Source organism: Alligator mississippiensis, chromosome 2 (assembly GCF_030867095.1).
Source record: "Alligator mississippiensis isolate rAllMis1 chromosome 2, rAllMis1, whole genome shotgun sequence".
NCBI lineage: Eukaryota > Metazoa > Chordata > Crocodylia > Alligatoridae > Alligator > Alligator mississippiensis.
In genome coordinates, this window is record NC_081825.1 from 243699749 (window position 1) to 243724414 (window position 24666).

The following is a 24666-nucleotide window of genomic DNA, read 5'->3' on the forward strand; positions in this document are numbered from 1 at the left end:
GTGCTGTAGGTACTTGCTGATGAAGGCACTAGGCAGCACTCTCTTTGGAAGTTTGAGATGATTTGCTTAAAACAGGGGAGCTCAACCTTTGGCCTGCAGGCTAGCCCACAAGCCCATGTCATCTAGCCTGTGGCTCTCCCCAGAGGTTCAGAAATTTGGCAGCAGGAGAGCAGTGGCAGCATTAATTCCAGCTACTCTGCTGCCAAATTTCCTGACCTGTGAGGAAGCCCGTGGGCTGGATGACATGGCTCTGTGTGCTAGATTGGGTGAGCATATGGTGTCAGGTTGGCAAACACATTAGGTTGCACCCATAGACCAACCATGCGCTGGGTCCAGCCCATAGACTAGCCCTGCACCATTCATGTGGCACGTGGTGTCGGAAGTTTGAGCAGCACTGGCTTAAGCTGTTTGTACCTGCTGAGGGCTAATTTTGGAAAGATGCAGTTATTTGTGAGTCTAGGCAGACTACTGTCCTTACCTAGAAGCTGTAGCTTCAATGAATGATGGCAGGATCAAATCTATATACATTTCCTAAGTTGTGGGTGCAGCGATAGCAATGGTTTTTCTATAGGGCGCAAATGGAACTAACAACTGAAATGTTTCAGAAAGGAAATGTTTCAGCCAAGGGACATGCCTGCCCTTTGTTTCTGGCCAATGTTCTCCTTACTTATCCTTTTACCCCTCAGTCCAGCAGAGAAGTAGAGAGGCCTGGAGCTAAAGGGCCTGGCTCTGATGGCACTAGAGACTCCAGGTGAAAGGGTTCTGGCAGTGTAAGGGGAATTGGGGGAGTAAACCTGGCTCGGGTTCTGGCAGAGAAAGGTTGGTCCCAATATGGACTTGGTAGCACACCAGGACCTGGAGCAGGACCAGCATTTAAACAGAAGGCAGGTTGTCTACCTGCTCTCCCTCATTCCCCTGTCCAGATGAAATAAAGTGACACACTCCAGAGTAATACTTCATTTCAAGAAGAACCACCATGGAGTGTTTCAAAGGGCTTATGTATGTGAGGGCACCTTATCCTTAGAAAAGTTTCAAAGGTGATCTGAGATGTTTAAATTGTTACATGTTTCCACACACTCTGTATAATTCTGTAACTATCATTAAAAGGTTTCTCTTTTGCTGCTTTACCAGCTATTCAACTATAGAATGGATTCAGCATGCCACAACTCAATAAATACTGTGAGAGAGTTTTCCTTGGCTAACTAGTAGTCCTATTCTTGCCAGTGTCCTCTATAGTTCCTGTAATACTCCGACAATAAGAAAAGCCATTTTAAATGAACAAGGGGTCCAAATATGTTTGGTGTTTTTAAAAGACACATTTGAGGTATCTGTAAATTGTGTAGAATTCCAGAGCAGAACTGTTCCAAAGATCTGCCTAAAAAACTTGTCTGCCTATGTCCTTAGACCAACACAGCTACAACCAACACCCCCCGTTCCAAAGCATGCATTTGAGTGCTGAAATAAATAATTATTATGGTCTCCAGTTAAAATGAGCCTGTAATAAACTATAACAAAATATACTCACAGATAATTTGCCAAGTTGTGCTCTTGTAAAGTATGTGTTTCAAAGCCATGAGGGGTTGTGTCAAAATAGTCATTGCCAATTCCACAAATGAAACATTTGGTCTAGAAATAAAAGATGTTAGCTAAATACATAAAATAGATTAATTTAAGTAACAATATAAAATACTGCAAAATATATCATCTTTGTTCATACCTCCATATCTTCTCTCACTTGCTCTTGCTGGTCTCTTAGCTCTCCAAAGGCATCAATAATCAGACCTGTTTTAAGTGAAAAGAAGACAATAACTTGGTTTTTCATTATTAATATCCCAAGCAATGGAGTGGGAAAGAAGCAACTATTCCAAGGCTTCATCAAAAGGCCAGTATCCCAAATAGCATAGGCTCCATTTGCACTCTTTAGCATGCTGATGTCTGTAGGTAGAACAAGCCAAGTTATGAAACTGTCACTTTCCAAATGGCATTGGATCTAACATTTATTTGTGCTGCACTTGCAATGGGAGTTTACAGTCCTTAATATAATCCTTCACTGGGAAGGCTTTTCTGGACCAAGATCTTGAGGAAGAGGGATCTTGGCTGAACAGAAGGAAATAATCAGAAGCTTTGTAGCCTTTATTCCCAAGGATAACATTTTGCACTCAAAGTAAAAGCTCTGGACCTTTTCTGGGAGATTTTCATTTCGGCTCATGCTAGTCACCTTTTTAAGGGCTGTGAATAAGTTATCTACTCAGTGCCAGAATGGCTTGAGCAGTGTGGCATTTTTTTCCCTTAGCACCCAGGGAATGATTGGGTAGGGCAGGCTGTAAAACTAGTGATTGGTAGGTGTCTAGTGTAAGTGATCATTTAATAGAGCAGGGGTTGTCAACTGGGGGTACACATACCCCCCCGGGGTACTTGAGAAGGCCCTAGAGGGTATGTGCAGGTGGGCGGGGATGGAGCTCCACCACCCTGCACTGCTGCCTCCCAAGAGCAGGGCCAGGGTGGGGCGAGGGCAGTGGTGCCCTTCTGCGGGCCACGCAGGTGCCACCCAGCAAGTCAGACATGGGGCGGTAGGGAGGAAGCTTGCGTGCGGCCACCACTGCCATCCACCACCCCACTCCATGTCTGGCCACCGGAGGTACATTTTTAAAAAAAGGTTGAAAACCCCTGTAACAGAGAATCTGATTTTCCACTGGTAGACTAGGGGAAGGCATCTTCTAAAGAAGATGAGGGGTAGGAATGAGGCTGTTAGTGGCTGGCACAATAAGGAGACACCTCCTCCAACTGCTTAACTTTAACCAAGGTATAAGGGGAAGGCACTTGGGATCCTAGAAATGGTACTGGGACTAGGTTAATGGCATGGAAAGGGGGCTGAGTACAGCATTTCTCTCCACCTGTTCCCACTGGAATGGGTTATAAAAGGAAGAACAACCTGAACTGCATGAGTTATAATTGAATAGTTGCAAGATGTGGTAATAATTGCTGCTTAGTTAAACCATGTATAAGAGACAGACATTTCATTATAATGACTAAGGGAATAATGACACACCGTATCTTTTGACTATTTTGACCTTTTTTGCCAAGTTTGTTGTGTTTTTTTTTTTTAAACTTTATATATAACCTAGCAAATCAGGGCACATTCCAATAGTTAGTTTAAGATCAAAGCAAAAAAATATATAAGTAATACTATGCTAGCCCCTTAGCATATTAGGAAAGCTTCGAGTTTCTCTTTAAGTGGAAAATATATGTGTGGTTTTGTATGTGATGATGTGCCACACCATCTGCACCCCTCTTTTCAAAATCCTATATCCACCCATGGATAGTTATTACTTTCAGAATGAATCATATCATGTTTGGTGGACTGCTAATACAACAGTGCTTAAACTAGTAGGAGCCAGTCTTTTTGGCAGGTATGCCACAAATTAGCTCTGCACCTTCCCCAAGTGCCACATTGATACCTTTCCTCTACTCAGTCTGCTGTTCTGCTTTCTGCTCCCTAGGCTGTGCTTTCTGCCCAATCGCCTGCTCTGCCTTCTAATTCTTGCCCTATCTACTGCTGTGCTGCCTGTTCCTTCCCTGAGCTGCTGGGTGCCACATAGAGAGGCTGCCCGTGCTGCTTGTGGCACTTCTGCTGCAGGCTGGCCACCCCTGGCTTAAACCATTTAAAGAAATCTGTTATAAGCAGCTGAAATGCCATATACAACTAGACAGGCTCATGAGAGACCAAGATCTTTTTACTCCTGGAAGTGGAAATACCTTGAATGATGGCCAGTAGGATGACAATAACAAAGAAGAAAAACGTGATGTCAAAGACAATTCGATACATTTCATAAGGATCACCAGCAGGATCTTCAATTTCATCCCCAATGCCACCACCAGCTCTCACACCCACGTACATATGGAACAAGTAACACTGAAAAGGAGAGAGAAGTACTTAGCTATAATAATGTGAAAAGGAGTGAAAGCTGTGTTAAAAGAAACAGTATTTGAAATAACCAGTCCTGAATAACATATTTTTGTCTATGTTTTACCCATGTAATTAGATGCATACTTAAGTAGGTGTATACTACAGAACAACAAACCAGGGGGAGGAAATCGATCTAGAGTTTGCCCAAGAACTGACAGGCAGACCACACATGCACAAGACATGGTCATCTTCAATTATCCAGACATCTGGGAGGAACACTCGGCCAGGTCCGATTGGTTGTGTTCCTTCCTGACCTGTGTCAAAGAGCTCTTCCCGGCTCAGGAGGTACATGGGCCAACCAGAGGTGATGCTCTGTTGGACTTGGTCCTGACCAAAGGAGACGACCTGGCGACTGACTTAAATATAGAGGGCAGTCTGGGCGACAGCTACCATGAAACCATCATGTTCAGTGTCTGTTGCAAGGCAGACAAATCTGATAGTAGGGTTAAAGACTTAGACTTCAAAAATGCCAATTTCAACAAGCTCAGGTCACTAGTAAGGGAAATGCTGCGAGACCAGGGACCGAAGGTGAAAGGTGTGCATGAGGAGTTCCTTAAGGATACGATCCTTGAAGCACAAAGGAAGTCCATTCCCATGCGGACAAAAGGTAGCAAAAGGGCTGGGAAGCTCTCTTGGCTAAAGAGGGAAATCACGGTCCTCTTAAGAAGGAAGAATGAGGCTTATAAACAAAGAAAGCTCGGGGCAGGCCCCAAGGAGGACTATTCCATGGCTGCCCACACTTGTAGGGAGCAGATTAGAAAGACTAAAGCAGTGAGTGACTTTAGATTAGCAATAGGAATCAAGGACAACAAGAAGTCCTTCTTTAGGTAAATAGGGAACAGGAGGAAAACAAATGGGAGTGTGGGGCCATTGCTCAACAATTCAGGACAGATGGTTACCAGCACTCAGGAAAAAACTGAACTTCTAAATGACTACTTTGCCTTGGTATTTCACCGGGCCAAGGGGAAAATCATGCTAGGCAGGGTACAGAATGAGCAGGGTAAGAATGACCACCTTCCTACTATTACCGTAGACTTGGTGTCTGATCAGTGTAAAAACTTAGACATATATAAGTCAACAGGACCAGATGAACTTCATCCAAGAGTGCTGAAGGAGCTGGCTGAAGTCATTGTGGAACCCCTGACAAAACTCTTCCACAACTTGCGGTGCTCTAGAGAGGTCCCTGAGGACTGGAAGAGGGCCAGTGTTGTGCCCATCCACAAGAAGGGAAGGAGGGAGGACCCAGGTAACTATAGGCCAATTAGCCTAACTTTTATCACAGGGAAAATCCTGGAAAAATTCATCAAGGAGTCTTTCTGCGACAAGCTTGCAGGTGGTAGGATTCTGAACGACAGCCAGCATGGCTTCATCATGGTCAGGTCTTGCTTTACCAACCTCATCTCCTTTTATGAACAGGTAACTCGCCACCTGGACAAGAGAGAGGAGGTTGACATGGTATACCTAGACTTCCAAAAAGCCTTTGATCTGGTACCCAACGATGTCTTCACAAGAAAATTGGAGGATTATAGTCTTAACTCTGAGATAGTCAGGTGGGTGGGAAACTGGCATTGAGGTAGGACCCAGAGTGTCCTAGTGAATGGATCTGTGTCATTCTGGCAAGAAGTAGGAAGCAGTTTCCCACAGGGATCGGTGCTTGGTTCAGTACTTTTCAACATGTTCATCAGTGATTTGGGTGTGGGAGTGAAGAGCTCACTGGCCAAGTTCACGGACAACACCAAGTTATTAGGGAGCGTGGTCACGCTTGAAGGTGGGCTACAGATACAGGCAGACCTAGACAGGCTAGTAAGTTGGGCAGATCGGAACCTGATGGAATTCAACATTGAAAAATGTAAAGTGCTCCACCTGGGAATGAACAACCCCCTGCACACCTACAGGCTTGGTGGTGCCAAACTGACCAGCACCACAAATGAAAGGGACCTGGGGGTAATAATAGACTATGGTATGAACGTGAGCCAGCAGTGCGACGCTGTAGCCAGTAGGAAAAATAATACACTGGCATGCATCAATTGATGCATCTCCAGCAAAACCAAGGAAGTGATGCTTCTGGTCTACTCAGTACTGGTGAGACCGCAGCTGAAGTACCGCACCCAGTTCTGGGCACCACACTTCAACAAGGACGTGGACAAGTTTGAAAGAGTCCGAAGAAGAGCCACCTGTATACTCAAGAGACTTGCGTGGCAAGCCATATGAGCAAAGGCTGAGGGACCTGGGACTTTTCAGCCTGAAAAAGAGAAGGCTGAGAGGGGACTTGGTAGCAGCTTACCGCTACATTAGAGAAGTACATCAAAGGCTCATTGAAATGGTCACATTCCTGGAAGACCATTTCAGACTCAACATTAGGAAATAAACTATTCACACTCCAGGTGTCCAGACTGTGGAATAAGCTCCCTCCAGAGGTGGTGCAATCACCCACCCTGGAAATCTTCAAGAGGAGACTAGACAGTCACCTTGCTGGGGTCACCTGACCCCCAGTTATCTTTCCTGCTTGGTGCAGGAGGATGGACCCAATGATCTTCAGAGGTCCCTTCCAGCTTTACAGTCTATGGATCTGTGAATTATAATGGTGTTTCTATATTTATTTTATGTTCTATGGGTGCCTATACATGTCCAGTGAGGCTGCTCTGCAGTGTAAGTATGCTCCATTATTGATTTATCGAGTTGCTGGAGCATGGTAATTACTGCACTCTAACAGACTCCAGCATCATGTGTACCAGCATACACATGCTGAAAAATGGCGGCAAGGGTGCTTTAACTAAAGCTTGTCCAATGAGCTTTATTTAAAGCACCTCCCCATACACACTCCCAGCACACGTGTATAAACGCCCTCTATTTCTAAAATAATTTGATCCCACCTCAGAACAGAAGAACAGCATGTGAAAGACAATGTTACAAAGAAAAATACACTTGGGTATCTTGAATGACATAGTCACATTCATATTTAGAGTTAATTTTTAGGGAAATTCATACAGAAATAAAATGGCTTATTGGAGAATTGTATCAAATTTAATTAAGCACATTTGTTTTCCAGCTCAGTGTGTTCCACAAACATAAGACCATTTAAAGTGCATTTGTCTTAGACCCATTTGTGTACATGTCATTTACTAGTGTTCTAGTGCTAAACTCACTGTAAGCTGCCAGTCTGCAAATCATTACTGTTTAAGAACTTTCTAATTTTCTGAGCCATTAGATAACATTGTTTGTATCTGTTTCCTTTACCTTTTATTTGCATCTAGGCAAGATTAGCAAGAAACACAAAAATAAAGGAGACATTATTAGATTATACCAGAGTATGAACTAATCACAGAAAACAGTTTAATCCCATGGGGCTCATCCACACATGCAAGCATGTGCGCTTGAAGCAGCTCAAATAGAAGCAGAGCAAATTTGAGCTGGGGCTTTTTGCCTCAGCACAGACGTACTTTGGTGTGAGGCAAATTGTGCCACTCGGGGCAAAATAACCCTGCCTAGCTCCTCGTCGATCTGCAGCCAGGGGGAGCTAGAGCCCGGGGCCAGCACCTGTGCTGTCCCCAGCAGTATAAAAAGCTGTCCTGGCAAGTAGCTCAGGACTACTAGCTCTCAGGAGCTTCTGGGGCCCAGCCAATTGTATCTGGGGACACTACCCCTTGTGCCAGCTGGACTGCTGAAGCAGCCCTGAGAGTTCCCTGCACCCTTTACCCACTGCAGCAGTCTGGCAGTGGGGGCTGCTGCCTGGCTGTGACCTGCTGCGCACCTGCCAGACGCGATTGGGGACTGCATGGCCAGTAGAGGCATCTGCCCCTCTGGGCCAGCTGCCAGTGGACTGTGGCTGCAGGGTCGGTCTTTGTGCGGTACTATCACCCCATGTGCCCCTGCCTGACCATCTGGGCAGCTCTTGCCCAGAAGATGTTCCCAGTGTGGTGGCCTGCTTTGAACTGCCAAAGCATGTCCTCCTGGCCCCAACTGGCCAGGAGGTCAGCCACCTCCAGCTGGGTCCAAGGTACTAGCTCTGAGCAGGCTCCTCTGCCTGGGTCCTGCCACTTGCCTCCCTAACACGAATTCTGGTGTTCTCTATTTGAAAACTAACAAATACCTCATAAAACAATCCCAAAGTCACTCTGTAAAATACCCTAAAATCCATTTTCCTCTGCAGTTAAAAAAAAAAAAAAGACCACTATATATAGAGAGAGTGAGAGACAGTGAGACAGCTATCAGTTGGGCAATGTTTTATTGATATATCTACAGTGTTAAAGCAATTTGGAAGCCTATCAGTGTCTATATCTTCATAATAAAATGAATTCTAAATACCTATATGTTTTGCTCTTTGCCTTTGGTTTTCTTACCATAGAGTAGTTAGAGCTCCCCCTGACCCCTTCACTAACCAGGATGTGGGGACAGCTGCCCCTGCAGCCACAGCTCCTGCCAGCAGGTCTCATCCCGTCTGGCAGCTGGGCATGTAGGATGTGTGCTGGGGGGATGTGGGGTTTGCAGGAGGGGGGGTGGGAAGGAGGGTGGTGGGCTGTGGGGTGTGTGGCTAGGTGTGGGTGGATTGTGGGGGGGCTGCTCAGGAGAGGTGGGTCCCCTGCCCCCTGCAAGGTGCAGCCCCCCTGCACAGCTCATGGACTTCCCCCCACAGGGCTACAGCCCCACCACAGGGGCTTCAGCCTACCCAAAAGGGGCCACATGGCCCCTGCAGGGACTACTGCCTTCCCCTTGCAGGGCCCACATGTCTCAACCCTGCTTGCTCCCCCAGGCCCTAGATTGCTGCCCCACCTGGCCCCATGCCCTTCTGGCTTCTTCAGCCCCCTCAATGGCTGCCCCATGCAGCCCCACCCCCACCTGCATCCCCAGACCCTCGATGGCTGCCCTGCCCTGCCCCACCCCCTGCCCGTTCCCCCAGATCCCACTGGCTGCCCCACCCAGCCCCACCCACTGCCTGCTCCCCCAGGCCTCCCAATGGCAGGCAGGGGATGGAGCTGGGCTGGGCAGGGAAGCGATTGGAGTGGAGCAGGCAGCAGATGGGGCTGGGTGGGGCAGCCATCAGGGGGGCTCTGGGAGCAGGTGGAGGATGGAGCCAGACGAGGCAGTGATCGAGGATCTGGGGGAGCAGGTGGGGCGAGCGGAGGTCCCCCCCATGGTTCTCCTCCCGAGCCCTGCAGTGGTCCCCCCACTTACCGGCAGGAGCCCAGGTCCAGCTCCCTTCATGGGTAGGCAGTGTGCGCTTCATCACTGGGGTGAGGGCCAGCCATAGAGACACTTTGGCTGGCTACCAGAGTATCTCAGTGGAGGACTGAGCCTCTGACTACCTCAGGGCATGGACTGGGACTGTGTCCTGTCCTGCTTTTTCTCCCCACATTTTTTCTTGACCCCTGGATATCCAGGGGTCTAATTTTGCCACTGCACTGAAAATTTGCAGTGCGGGGAACGTTTTTTCGTTCCCGCACATGCCCCTCGCAGCTTCTCAAAGGGCTTTGAGATGCTGTAAGACACATGTATGCACTCACATGGGTGTTCCCATTGTGTTTTGATGACTTGTAGGTCTTGGAATATTTTCAACATCCACATGCCTATGTCATTTCTTTTTTTACTATAGGTAACATAAGGCCTTTTTTCTTACTTCATTGTGTGATTTGATGAAGGCTGCAGAAGTTCCCACTTTACAATAAAGCTCACTGTGCCCAATTCTTAAACACAGGAGTCTTTATAGAAAATTCAAGTGGTATATCAAGAACTACAAGCCATCATTGTCATGTTACAATGAACAGTCCCATGATTCAGTTCCACTGTGCTGCCTTATTCACCTCTGTAAATCAGTTTTCTTACATTTTAAGTCTCTTCAGCCACACAATCGATGTCAAAGATATACTCAAGAAAGCCCTGGCCCTGTTGTTTAATCACAAAACAGCATTTCAGTCTAAATATTTGTTCTTCATGACAAATACTTTAATAAAAATAAATAAGCATTGTGAAAAATCTGATCTTGCATAAGAGAACATCAAATACAGGTTTCTACTGCTCAGGAAAGATGCAGCTACAGATAAAAATGTTCATTCTGAATTATTTTAGCTCATTGGGCAGAACTATTTAAAATGTAATATGCTTTACTAACTTAATTATCCCAGCTACTTCTATATGTATGACTGGTAAGTGAGCTTTATGTCAGGTGAGACCTTTATATTCAGCCCACAAAGGGACCGATTAAAACTGTTGTATGGAATAGCATTCATACGTCCTGTCACATATCTGACTTGCTCTGAATATTTTATACGGAGGTCATGAAAAAGAAGAATACATTCAAGAATACATACACTGCATCTCAGTTTGGGGGTCTTTTGTTCTGCAGACAATAGATGGCAGGGGTGATGCAGGGTGAATATGATTGGTGCATTTCCCCTATGCCTATGCCATTCACTACTACTATAGTGGCCTAATTTTAATTCATTGTTTTTTTTAAGTTATATACTGTATAAAAAATTAATTGTGGAATTTTCCTTGTGCAATGAAGAAATCAAGGTGCCTTCGCACCAGAGTAGATATTTTTGGGGTACATACCACATGTATCTCATACAGCCTGTATATTTATAGGCTGATAGGTGAAGAGTAGGAAAGCAGCAGTAACGTCTGCTCATTACCAACAAATGTTTGTCTTCCCCAGCCTCAGATATCCACCTTGCTTGTTCTGTCATAACTAAACTGTAAGTCACAAGCATTTTGAAGCTGGGACCTGCTCAGTCAGAAAGTGGCCACCAGAAAACAAATAAAGACCCAGAGTTTTTGGCTTGGCCAAGCTGAGGCAGACGCAAACTAGAATTCTTAAAAATAAACTTCTGTTCTGGCTTTATTTAGTGCTTTTTTGTATACTATTCGCATTGGGCTTGAAAACTCAGGTTATAAAAGTGCCAGTGATAATTTAGTTACCGTCATCATGTCATCACACTTCATGTCTGGCTCATCTTCATCTTCACTTTTGTTGTAGAACTTGCGAAAGAAGTTGAATGCCACAACCGTATAAAGGTACACTACTACAGCCAAGAGCCCTACAGTCAGCACCAGCTATGTATAAAAACAAAACAAAACAAGAAAAAGAAATTTTAATCAAAATCTGAAAGTGTGACATGTTTCAGTGTCAGTCACTGAGTACTGATGAACTACATAAAATCATGAAATGCTTTGCATTCCCCAAAATACTGGAAGTGGATGATGATATTCCTTTTCTTTTTCAATAAGGATTAAAGGTGGCAGTTGTGATACTGCTTTTTCATTCTGCTGCTCAGATCAATTCGGTGCTTCAGAGGTTCAGATTCCACAACAGAATAAAACAGTTTAAATCTATACTTTGATACCTGATTGGAGATCGGCTACCCTGAGACTGCAACAGAGTAAGCTTGACAGTGGTGTGATTGCCAGCCCCAGGACCACACTGAAGTGTCAATGGACACCTGGGGAATCCCAAAGGGGAAAGCTCATGCAGGCTTCCCTGGGACTTCGCTAGCTGGGCTAACTACACTCTCCCACCATAAACCTAATTCATCTCTGCTTCAATAAAGTGGCATAAATTGATACCAGCTATGTCATGGCCCCAAATTTTAGGCTTTTGTGGCATGACAAGAGTATTGATCTGTGTTTAATTAGCCTTGGTGCTGCCATAAAATATTTTATGCTGACACAAAGGCAATTTCTTTGTACCATAGAGATGTAATAAGTTCTCTCTTCTGTAAGAGTTTCTCTCTTTTGTTATAGAACTCTTTAGAAGAACAGCATTCCAGGTTTCAAATTTTTGCTCTTAAGCAAACCTTCCTTGTTTTTCATGAAAACTCAGTACATAATGAATCAGTCATACGTTACTCATTGGCCTTGGATTTTAGGAGCTGTCATTCAGTAATGCTGTTACTGAAGGGAATCTACATGCGTGCATATATAAAATTAGAAAAATTAGAAATCATGGTAGAATGGATTTTCATATTAAAAAGAAACATATAAACATTTTAGTGGCTAAGTTAGCAATTCATATGGGTCAATGTGTATACTTTTAAAGTGTATGTCTGTAGTTGAAAACCTGCAATTGTCTTCCAGTGTTCACATCTGTGTTGATAAGAACAGTGATAACATTAGTGGTATTAATCTTTGCTTGTCAGGAAAGCTAGTCCTGGCAGGTTTATTGAAAAATTGCAACCTTGAATTGAAGTGGCTTCATCAGTACATTCAGCCTTTGAGTTTCCACAGTGGGAAAAAGTATAAATCATGAAATTAAAATATTAAATAAGTAAAACAACCAAGTGTAGCCAGCCTGACAAAAAATTGAGAGGATCATCTTTGGGCCCAAAGTACCAAGATAGCACTAAGTGTCATGCATTAGCAACCTCCTTTGCTTTGCAAAGAGGCCACAACTAGCTGTCTTTTACTGAGAAAATGGATCACGTGACTGTAGAGTCTTCCTGGGAGAAAGATAAAAGGAGGCTGGAATTATAGGGTACTGATATAAGAGTTCCTTTGGAAGGCGAGCAGCTTACTATGCAACATTCCTGATACCTATTGGAAAAAAAATACATGATGTTAGGGGACATTTGGAGAGCAGAGTAAGCATCAGTATGAAAGTTCTCTCTTAGACTCCTCCCCTGAAAGAATCACAAAAGTAGCCTTCTACTGTAGGACTATTCCTTGGCATACATGTTAGAATCTGTCACAGCCTAAATGCAAATCCAAGACATGAGGAAGGAGCTACATGTGCTCCAGTTGCTGCTTAAAAATCTCATTTTCTGAAGCTTGACATGCAGGTTTGGCTGTGGGTTTAAAGTGGTGATTTGAAGGATTCTTTTGGTTCATGACTGTCTGCAAATACTGGGGACTGGATCTGATGGTCAGGAGGCCCAGTCAAATCCTATACTCCTATGCTGTCAGGCTGGTTTCAGTTTGTTTTATACAATTTGACATTTTGTAGCAACAAAGATAATGGTGTTAGTTTTCTTTCATTTACAAGCTTGGTCTTAAAACATCGATGTCATTTGTTGCACCTTTATGTGGACCCAAATGACTTGTGGTAGTTAGACACACCAGTATTTTTTTAAAGGGCAGCAATAAGTTTGAAAATACAACGATGGCACCTGTACTGCTGCAGTGGTAATTTGTAAACACAATTTCTTTACAGTGATAGCACTATTACTCATGGCACTGCTATCCATTTAGACCAGGGCTGCCCAAATAGATAGTATTCTATGTCTGCCTTTATCTCCTGGGCCCCCCACACTTGCCCCCCCACTTTGGATGCTGTTCCCACCAACCATTGACAGCTCCTTCCATTGCCTGCTCCTAGCATCCTCCCTATGCTGCTGCAGCTTCCTCTAGCTTCTGCTTCTTGCTGGTGCCTTTGGGGGTGGCACAGCCTGTGGTTCATGGCCCCAGGAGATTAGAAGTAGGACAGCCCCAATTTCGACCATAAATACATATATGACATTAACTTACACCAGTGTTTTAGCCCTATTTTTTCCTAGAATATTTGTACACTGGATTTGAGAAAATTATTTCAGTGTAGGGCTATATACCAAGTGATCACTCTTTTTTGTTTGTGCATGAAGGTGGATTATAAAAATGTGTCACGTGTCCAGGCTCTCAGATTTTGTATACAGTACCCACCTGTTTGCCATTATGAGTTACAGAAGACAGAATGGTTCGCAGTGTCTTGAAACCCATAGCAATATCCAACAAGTGAGCAGCAAAGAAGAAGTTGTTGTAATGGCCGAGGATTGACATTGTTGTGTACCATGCTAAATATAAGAAGGACTGCAGAGAATATGAAAAATTACAGAACATTATCAGATGCTAATTCACCTAGCTGAATACTTCACTGACTGACGCTGTGAACTGTAGGCAGTAATTTAATGGTTTGAGCTTTTGAATCACAATCTGAATTTAGCATCTATATATTATTTACACAAAAGGACTTTTCAGTCATATTCTCTTTCTCTAGCACACACATCACTCATATTATTTCAATGTTTCATCAGTCATGTACATGAGGTCTTCAATATTTATTTTAAATCTTTCATCTGATTATGATTTCCACAACAGATTTGCTGATATCAGAAGTCCATCATTTAAAACTATCCTGTTTATCTAGAGCTGGAGAGCCTGCTATGTAGTAATCTGAATCTCAGTTGTAATATGTGAATAGTAGTTCACACATGCAAGTGCAACACGCAGGTCTCAAGGAAAGAGAATGCACTGTGTTGCTCTTAAACCACTTCTGTTTTACTCAGACCGGGTCCATGGGGGCACTCTGACAAGTCAAGATGAACTGACTAAAGATGTGAAATCAATGTATATTATGTACGGTAAAGTAAGGCCACTTTACTCCTCAATGAGAGCATCCGTACAGGGGTTTTAATGTGTTTTAACTTGTGTACATTGACTTTACACCTGTAGTTGATTCACCTTAACTTTCTTCAGTAAACCCTCATTTACCAGTGGGAATTTTAAAGCAGTTTTTCACCTTTAGAGGGGACTGTGAGGGTTAAGAAAAGGTCCTAAAGGAGGCTGCACTAAATACTGACCCCTACAGGTAGACTTTGCAGTTTTAAGATGGAACAAGTTTTCACAGATGCTACTTATGCTGTAGCTGCTCAAAAATGCAGGACTTAGGTCTCTAAGGCTATCACATGGACAATTTTTACAACCCCAATAACAACTTTAATCCAAAACCCAGAACAGATTACAAATATTTTAAGTGCCTGATTCCTTGTAATAGATTTCAACTATTATACATTTCAACAATTACTGTTAATTAAATTACACGATTTGATATTATAATTGTAATACCTTCTCCATATTAGCCTATGGCATTAATGGTAAATAGTCTATCACAAAATTTAACTTAAAGGTGTTGAACTAAGTATAAAGACAGATCAAGCATTTTTATATTAACTGCATTAGTACATTGCTAGTAAATTATTGACAAATGTTAATTTTTGCAGTTTCTTTTGTTATCTATGTTTATTTCACCAAAATATAATGGCTGCCTCAGTTTTCTACAATGTCATTTACTCTTATTTCTATTTGTTCTATTTCTATTTGTTAAAAAGGCATCCAGAGCTCTGGGCACAGAATGTATCTTTGAACTTAAAATAAATGAAAATGTCTTTTTTCCAGGCTTCCATACTTACATTGTCAGTGAAAACAACACCAAGCTTCCAAATATGGTACTTTGTATCAATAGAGCTTAACCTATGAAGCAGAATTTTTTGAAACATAAATGTCAGGGTTAATTAAGTATTTAATGACTTCCTTCCTTATGTTTAGCCATCTAAACGCACCTGCATATGTATAGCTAATTTAACAATTTTCTTCAGAAAAAGTAACTGCTGAGTTAGGCTTCTGGAATTCTATTTGTATGTATTTTCCTTAGGTGATCATATGTATTAGACTTATTTTATGCCTGTTCCTTGGGGAGAGGGATCTACTTTAGAGACTATTCTGAGAATTCTTTCCAGTCACATACTATGGTCAACAAAGCACTTTTCCTTGCCATTTGGTATTAGATATTAACTAGATAATAACAAGAGTTGCTCAGTCAAAAATGTACTGCTGCAAAAATAGGCTTCTGGTTATTTCAGTTCCTAATATTTGATACTTTCATAGTAATTTTACAACATATAAAAACCTGCTTTTAGTTTACTTCCTCTCTAGAAAGAAGCCTTTTCTATGGGGCTTTTCCATATTGTGAAAAGTAAAACTATACACTCAGCATATCCAAATTGTTCATGTCTTTGATAATACAGTTAACACAACCAATTATCTAAAGTGTTCTAAGAATGGCTCTTTTTTTTCAGCTCTCCAAATATCGTACCATGACACAAGAGATGCCTCATCCGGTTCAGTTTCTTCCACTGGACTAAAGTCCAGGGCATTTTTGTCCAAACCCAAGAGCTCTGCAATACGGTCTGCTCCATATAAGTCACCATACTTGTTAATAACCTACAAGGGGAAATTAGACACTTCTGATCAGGGTAGGACACTGGTGTCATCCATTTCACTTTAAACCAACATTTGGCAGAAATTTAAAACCTGTCTTCCAGGTTAGCACAGACAGAACAATGAGAATTCAGAGGAAGAGAGAAAAAGCATTAAAAAAATGAAAACTAGAAGCATAAAAGGCTATTATCTGAAAGCTTCTGTATAATTTAAAGTCATTTAAGCTGGCATGTTTTTCTTTTTTTAGGAGGATGAGGGGGCTTTGTATCCTAAAGATGACAATGGCTGTAAATTGGAACTTCATGGCTGATTGACAGCATAGAGTTATTTAGAATGTATGAGTCTAGGAATTAAGCCAAAGCGTTCTCCTTTCTCCCTCCTCCCCCACCCATATCACAATTGACTGTTCCCAGCAGGATTTACCATAACAATGAGAACCATGAAACAAAATGCAACTTTCAAATGTTTGTATACTTATAGATTTACAAATACAACTATTCAAATTAACTAAACAGTATATTGGTCTTACATTAGCTATAATTATTTTCTAGGAAGCCTACCTTCCGTTTTACAAATTTATCCCAATAATTGTTAGGAAAGGACCTGCAAAGACAAGGAGAAGGTTTTCCTAAGTTAATTAATCCATTAATGGAGACAAAAAAATTACTGTAAATTCATGATCACTGTAATATATTGTGACCCGATTTTTTAAGGCACTGCTTAAGCTTTGAGCACAACTCTTTTTCTGGTCAGTGTCATTGCAAGAAGAGTCTGGCCCACATGAACTATGATTCACTATAAGACCAACATCAATTTTTCCCATTATCCTATCCAGAAGTATCCGTGATTGAAAGATAAAGAACCCATTGCTAATCGTTTGCAGGTAATGCTCATCATTGCACAATATTGGTAAGGCTGTAATAATAAACCCATACAACATTATGCAAATCCAGCCATAAATCACAAATTCTTTTTAGCTCCAAGTCCAACATGCAACACACATGAATTTTGCATTCTGCAGCTAAAGAAATTTCTCAGTGAAGATCATTCTTTCAGTATTCTTTCAGCATGTTAACCTTCAGCATATAGTAGACTTGGATCACGTAGGTGTACTTGCAGCACTAATGGCACGGGCCACTCTCCACCAGATAAGTCTTTACACTACCCTTTAGTAACTCCACATGCCATTGCTTGCTGTCTCCAAAGGTTGGTTCCTTTCAAGTAAAAACGAACAAAAAACAATTTGCAAAAATACAGAGCTATAACTGTTATGTTACAGAAAACTCAAAAAACCCCAGTTAAGTCCCTAGATAATTCTCCTAAAATCTCCTCTGACATAGAATCTTGACTCTTTTAGTTCCCCTGCTACCTCCTTGAAATTACAGAATTTTAACAATGAGAGAGACTGTAACAGGCATGGGAAAATATTAGAAACTTGATCTGTAACAGATAATAAGACCTTCAAAGCAATGCCTTTTCTTTCATTATCTCTATTGAGAAGAAAGAATTCTTTAGGTGATATATTTTATTAGACCAACTATTTAACTGGAACAGATGTAAGCTTTCAGGCACAAAGTGCCCTTCCTCAGCTCTGAGCGCAGATCTTTGTGTCTGAAAACCTGTCTGACTTCTCCACAGGCTATACTGTTGGTCCAATAAAAGATATAACAAAAAAACCTCAACCCAAACCTTGTTACTTGCATATTTCCTGAACCATTGTAGCTACACCAACACTCCAACCCTACCATTATCTCTAGTGCTAAACAAGAAAAAAGTTCCATGATTTCACAAACTTCATAATATACCTCCAAAATATACCATTTCATCCATTTAGGGATGACAGTGGCTAAGTCTCTCTCATCCAAATCTTGCTACAGATGAGTGCACAGAAACAGGGGCATTTCCTTACTTTTCAGCAGGAAAACTGTAACTTGGTTTAGCTGGTTCAGTTTCTAGGTTCCTCCTTGCTTACCAACTTGTAAGATGAGCAATCACTATTCAGAATTTCTCTGTGTTGGATTCTTTCCTCTAATTTTCCAAATCAATACCTTCCTAATTGACAGAAATTGATTAGTTTTATCTATCTTGGTAAGTAGGAGAGCAGCCTCCTGTTGCTGCCTGGGCTTGCAAAGGTCAATGAAAAGATCTACAGTAGAGATTCCCCAATTCTCAGGGACACTGGATTGGTTTAACCAGCATGCTATGCAGATATGCAGAACTGGTTCAATTAGAGACCTCATTTTAAGCACTTAAAGCACTTTTTCCTGAAGGGTTGAGGCTGCCTTAGGAACAGCTCCTTTTTCCCATGGCTGAGATTTTCCCCATGAACAATCTTAGTCACTTCATCCCTCCACTGCTACTCCAAGAAGAGCCTCAGTTCCTGCTGACATGATTCCTTCCTTCCTACAGGGATGCTGAGCACACTAGCTTTGTCTGGACAGGCTCAGAAGTCAATTGATTTGCCATCTCATGTTACTAGGTCTTTGAATGGGAAAGGGCTAATGCATAAAGCACACAGGAGGTAGTATGGTTCTTACTTTAGGCTTTTCTGCTCAAGCAACTAGTAGCAGTTGGTGTATCACTGTCAGCCAAAGTGAATGAGGCAAAACCCCTAGTGTTTGTGCTGGCACAGAATGAGCCACAAGCATTGGCAATGTGTAGGGGGGGCATGCGGGTGCACGTGCATCCCCTGAGATTGCTGGTGCACCCCCTGCAAAAAGCAGGGCCAACACTGCCAGCGGTGCCAGCAGGTGGTCACCACTTCCCACCCTTCCCTCCTCACTGCCAAGACCACTATGAACGGACCCCGATCGCCACTGGGTGCCACCGATGCTGCCAGTGGCATCTGCGGGTGGTCGCCAACTGCCAGTCAGTGCTCGCCACCTCCCCCCGTGCCACCGACAGCGCTGCAGCCACCTGCGGGAGCTCGCCGCTTACTGCTGCCATGCTCTAGCTGCCTGTGGGAGCTCGTTGTGCACCCCCAGCCTCTGGGGGCACACGGCATTCATGGCCACAACTGATGCTTTTAAATACCGTATTTACCCAAATCCAAGACAATTTGAATTTATGATGACCCCCCCCCCCAATAATTAGATTGTATACATGGAAAATGTGTACTTTAAAAATAATTTTCCATGTATGCAATCCAATTATTGGATGGTCCTCTTAAATTTATCCCTTCACAGTGTCGTAGTGAGGAAAACAGTGACAAGGGGGCAGGCAGTAGGGAAGCAATCAGTAGGGGACATAGTAAACAGGCAGTGGGGGGTGGAGGGGGCAGGTGGTGAGGCTCAACTCCTGCCCCTTGTCCCCCATGCCTTGCCCCCTGCCACCTGGCCCCACCAGACTTATCCTTCCCTGCAGCCTTGGTTCCCCCTTCCCCATTTCTTCTTCCCATATCTTTTGCACCCTCTGCTCGCAGCCTGGGGGCCAGAGCTCTAGCTCCACCAGCTGCCTGCCTCCTGCTGCCCCATACACAATTCCAAGATGAAGGGCTTTTTCCTCCATGCTAAAAGAAGAAAGAAAGTAATCTTGGAATCAACTAAATACAGTATTTAGATATCTTTTAGAACTGCACTTATCATTTCTCATAGCTCATCAAGTCTGTATATAGTCAAAGAAACTAATACTACAAAGCTATTAAAATTTTCAAACATTCAACCACATACTGAGAGCAAGGAAGAATACATTTTACACAGTAGTACTGTGCCTTGAAAATCAAAATGTAGCAGCAATCCTGCTAAGCTTGTGCTACAATATCATTACCTAAAGTAATCAAAAAGTAATGATAACCCTTTGTCATTAAAAAAACTTAATATAAGGAAAATAATTCAACTCCTATACAAACCAGGTTTGTTATCAGAGAAAGAAACAGCCTATACCTGCAGATAGTACTGCATTATTGCTGACTCATATTTTCCTAAAATTGCATCAAAATATATTGCTTTTGAATTTTCCTGTGTACATTAATCAAAGCTAAGCATTATTCAGTTTTTTGATTCTCATTACAATTTCTAATGTTTGTGTCTACATAGAAAACAAAAGCTTATCCCAATAAAAATAACATCCTAGGATAAAAGCAATATATTATTTTTATAAAAAGGCGAAAATTCCTAAATGATTTTTTTAAAGCAGAATTCAAGCTCATTGCAAAAATGTGGTCCTGCTGTGTATCCTGAACAGCACACCTGAACAGGAAAGACCACTGGAAAACATATATGTCAAAACCCATTTAATTTGTAATGTACCCAGTGTATATTGCCTATAAAAGTGATCATTAGTAAAGGCTCTAAATCAGTCTCTTCAGAATAAGCACTGTTCTGTGTTCACTCTGTGAAAGTGAGAAATCATCAGTTTGACTGTATTTAACACATGAATGGCCATTTGAATCTCAGGGATTTTAAAGTTCCTCATATCAATCTCCTCCAGCACTTTAACACCTTGAACACTGAGGAAAGGACATAAGGTGGCTTCTTGAATGGACTGATGCATCTGTCAGATCAGCAGGAAGAACATACTGATATGCTTTCTCTCTCTTGCCTATATTTGCATAATTCATGCACAGAACAGCAGGTGAGATTCCTATAGATCGCTATGGGAATCCTACACCATGTGCTACTATTTACAACTTTGACAGAAAAGTCAGACTGACTCAGACATACTGTTAATTTTATAGCAGGCTTACTTCTCATCACATAAAACTTTTGTCTGGTGGAAAAATATAAAGATAAAAAAGAAGACAGTGTATAAAAAAGCCAGGGGAAGTGCTAAAAATATATTCTCAAACACTGATATATTTGTGAAATGTCTTGGCTGAGAGGATGGACTCTCAGAAGCCTAGAAATTGTAAATTAAGGTGATCAAACGGAAGCACACAGAGTAAGGAAAAAATACATTCCCAGTTGTGGTATTTATTACGCAGACGTATCTTTAGTAATATGAAACTTCATAATAGCCTCTGTTATTAAGTTGTTGCTAGGAAGTACAGAAAGAGAACCACTCTTTGTACAGAATAGGTGGTGTGGATTAGTGAGATTCTGATGAAAATATTTGGGGATCTTAACACATTAAAAAATGATCAACTTGTTTTGCTTACGGAGTGTTTATGACCAGACGATCCCATTGTCCTTTAATGTCATCCTCTGATGGTTGTTCTGTAATGTACAGGCCATCAAATTCCAACTTCCTGGCAACTTCCTTCTCTCTCTTGAATACTACTAGAGGAACCTTTGGAGAAGATATTTGAGTTGTTTGTAATATTTCACATATTTTTCAAAGTGGGTCTCAACCTTTTTAGTCTTAAGGCATCTCTCCCTAGACTCAAGGCACCTTTGGAAATGGCAGCTCTTAGTTTTTACTCATTTTTTGACTACAGAGCAATTTTTCCCCTGCACAGAACTCAGAAACACCCCAGCAGGTCAGAATGTTTTTAAGAGTATGGATTCCCATTTCAAATCTCTTCTGAATCAAGTTTGTACATCTAACAGTGCTAACACTGCATGGTAACCTTGAAAGGATCTCAAGACACACCAGGGTGGCACCGTGGCTGAGAAACCGATAAAGTACTATCTAACATTAAGGAATTGGATACTCTAGACAGAGATGGGGTTAGGAGGGTAGGGTTGGTCATTTCAGGGATAGAAAAAATGGATCTACAGAGGTTATAGCTGTGGCTGACCATGTTTGGCTTCAGAAGTAGTATCTTTAGGAACTTAAAGCTGTTTGATTAATGCAAACACAATGGGTGTCTGTAGATCTGCAGGGAAGCTGCTCTGACAAGCTTTAATTATAGCTAATTAGTGCACCTCCAGCAGCCTCCATGTCTTGTGTATCACCATTCCTGTGTTTCAAAATGGTGGTGGTGGCGTTTTAACTGAAGCTTGCTCAACAAGCTCTACTTAAAGTGCCTATATCACCATTTTGAACTGTGGGGATGCTGAGGAGACACTGAGGGTGCTTTAATTAGAGCGGTCCCTTCACCCCCAGAGCACATGTAAAAATGCCCATTCAGGTTAGTAGTTAAATGAAGCCGAACTTCTAACATGAAACAAAAATCAAGTAAAGGACATTACACTTATTCTGACTATCAAATTTTGGTGGAAAGCTCCTGTAACCAGAAGACATGTTTGTGTTGATGCAATTTGTCTGCAAACTCCAAAAAGCAGGTGAAGTGTGGATGACTAGAGTAGTAAAAAATGTACCGACTGCAATGAAAGCAGGATCATTCCCAATTCTGTTGTGTTACAGATTTGATCTGGACCCATCTAGGCTAGGGACCAGTTCAAATCTGTAACACAACAGAAGTTTAGTGCACCTAAACCGCTTTCAAAATGACCAAAACCAATTTAAGATGAATCTGGATGATTCTAGTAATCAGACTTCACTGATTGAGGTTAAATCAGTTCATTGAACTTCTGTCCCAGATCCCCTCCAGATTCAAGTTAACTCACAGTCCTTAGGCATCCTAGGATGCTTTGCACCTCCCCTGCAAACCACCCTCCATACTGGATGGGTGTGCTACCCTTGGACCAAGCTATCTGCTCCAGCCCAGCACGGAGGTATGCTCTAGCACCCCCTGGTTTCTGGCTTAGGCCACTGCAGACATGTGGCTTCATTTCTGGAATCAAAAGTGAACGTCTGTTCATTTGCTTATTGGTTCAATCTATTTAACTTAGACTAACCTGCAAAGATGGAATCAATTCAGCCTTGGGTGTTTTGACTGTCTTTACTTAGACCTAAGCTATCCCTGACAAATATCTCTCTGACCTGCATTTAAAAGCTCTCAATGATGGAAATTCTACAACCTCTCTAGGTGATCTCTTCCAATGCTTAACCATCCTCAAAGTTAGAAAGTTCTTCCCAATATCTGGTTCAAATACCCCTTGTTTCAATTTAAGCCCATTACCTCTTTTTCTGTCCTCCACAAACATGGGGAATAATTAATTGCCATTCTTTTTATAACAATCTTTTTGTGTGCATTTGAAGACTTATCACATCTCTGCACATGGTCTTCTCCTCCTTACGTTAAATAACAAAAATTTTTCCCACTGTCCCTCATCTGTCATATTTTTTAAATAATTTTTGTTGCTCTACTCTGGATTTTTTCCAATTAGCCCTTATCTTTCTTGAAGTCCAGTGCCCAAAGTTGAACACAGTACTCCAGATGAGGTATTACTAATGTTGAATGGAATAAAAGTCTCTGACTTGCATGTGACTTTCCATCATTGTTTACTTATATTCCCAGCTTGTGAAACACTAAAACCTCCAGATCCTTTTCTGCAGTATAATGCTCCCTTTCTTACTATAAGATACCTACCAGAATTTGTGCAAGGCATTCAGACACCAAGTTAATGGAAACTTATAAGAGTCTAGATAAAAAATACTATAAAAATCTCAACTCTAATATTCATGTTATGAGTATAGAAAATTGTATTAATCTATATACATTTGAATTGAAGGGTGAAAGGCTGAGAACAGTGACACGGAGCTAATTCTCAAAGATCAATAAGTAATTTAGCTTGGGACATACATGCAACTCACCTTTAGGCAATAATATCCAATCACACAGACAAAGGAAATCACAGTATGAATTATGGCCAGACCCCTGAGAGTTGGTGCCATGTAACCTGTACTCTCCTCTAAAACAAAAAACACCATTCCTTCTTCCTCCTCATCTTCATCAAAAGAGTTCCACAGATTAGAGTCTTCCTCTACTTCATCAAGAGGCTCTTCTGTCACCTGGGATGAAGAAATACATGGACAAAAACCAAGACATATTTCAGCTTTTCTTCTCTCACTTCTGGGTGTTTTTTTGGGGTTTTTTTTTTTTTTTTTAAATTTTAAATAACTTAGTTTTCAGGAAAGGTTCTAGACAGGGAGCCCTGGAGAGAAGTCTTTCATCCCCCAAAAAGAGAAGCACAGATACAGCAATCAGTGATGTCCTACACTAGTTTGTCAAAGTACCTTAAACTGGATTTAGGTGCTGAAACTCTACTGGGTAGCATATTTTACAAATATTCCCCTTATAGGTTATGACATAAAATGAAAGAAAACAAAGCAAAAGTTGCACACATATTATTACGTTCCAATGCTATATTTGATGGCCTACGGAAAATTATTTAACACCGTATCTGTCCCAAAACAGATGAGATCTCATCTGTTTTGGGACAGATCTCAGGACCAATAGGGATGTGATACAGCGCTGAGAAGAAAGGATGAAGAAGACAGTGTATGATGAGCTATGCTCCCTCCTCCTTTTCTTTCACCTTCCACTAGTCAGGCTGGGGGACAGGCAGGCAAGGCTTACTGGTCTATACTATCCCCAGGTACATTTAAACTCTGCCCAGTCTTTTCACAGGTTTGTTGCCCATCTAGGTGTCATGTTATTTCCTCCTTTGTTGCACTACAGAGCTGTGGGTTCCAGAATGCTCTGGTCCATGGCATAGCAATGTAGTTGGGGCACAGGGGCAGTGCCAACTTCCTGTTGCTGTCATGCCACCAATGTGATTCTGGGGCTGCCAGCAGCAGCTGCTTTTTTTCACCTCCCCTTCTCCAACTTGGCACCTTGGGCAGTTGTCCATGTCACTCCACCCTAGTTATGCCACTTACTACGGTGGCCATTTTGGGGATCAGAAAGGATTTTTTCCTGTTGGGCTAAACTGTCCACGAGCAAGTGGGTTTTCACACCTTCCTTACATTGTCACTGAAGTGTATTTAGGTTGAAAGCAACAGGATTTAAC

General features: G+C 42.1%; 1 protein-coding gene across 1 annotated transcript in view; it reads right to left on the bottom strand.

Annotated features, from left to right (window-relative positions):
- RYR3 (ryanodine receptor 3) overlaps positions 1 to 24666 on the bottom strand; it is a 557273-nt gene that overhangs the window by 9165 nt on the left and 523442 nt on the right. The window contains exons 92-101 of the mRNA XM_059723007.1: positions 23468 to 23665; positions 21024 to 21154; positions 16489 to 16531; positions 15804 to 15931; positions 15121 to 15181; positions 13595 to 13741; positions 10883 to 11017; positions 3757 to 3913; positions 1718 to 1782; positions 1526 to 1626 (exon numbers count right to left, since the gene is read on the bottom strand). Coding sequence (XP_059578990.1) covers positions 1526 to 1626; positions 1718 to 1782; positions 3757 to 3913; positions 10883 to 11017; positions 13595 to 13741; positions 15121 to 15181; positions 15804 to 15931; positions 16489 to 16531; positions 21024 to 21154; positions 23468 to 23665 — 1166 coding nt within the window. The remainder of the gene's footprint in view (positions 1 to 1525; positions 1627 to 1717; positions 1783 to 3756; positions 3914 to 10882; positions 11018 to 13594; positions 13742 to 15120; positions 15182 to 15803; positions 15932 to 16488; positions 16532 to 21023; positions 21155 to 23467; positions 23666 to 24666) is intronic.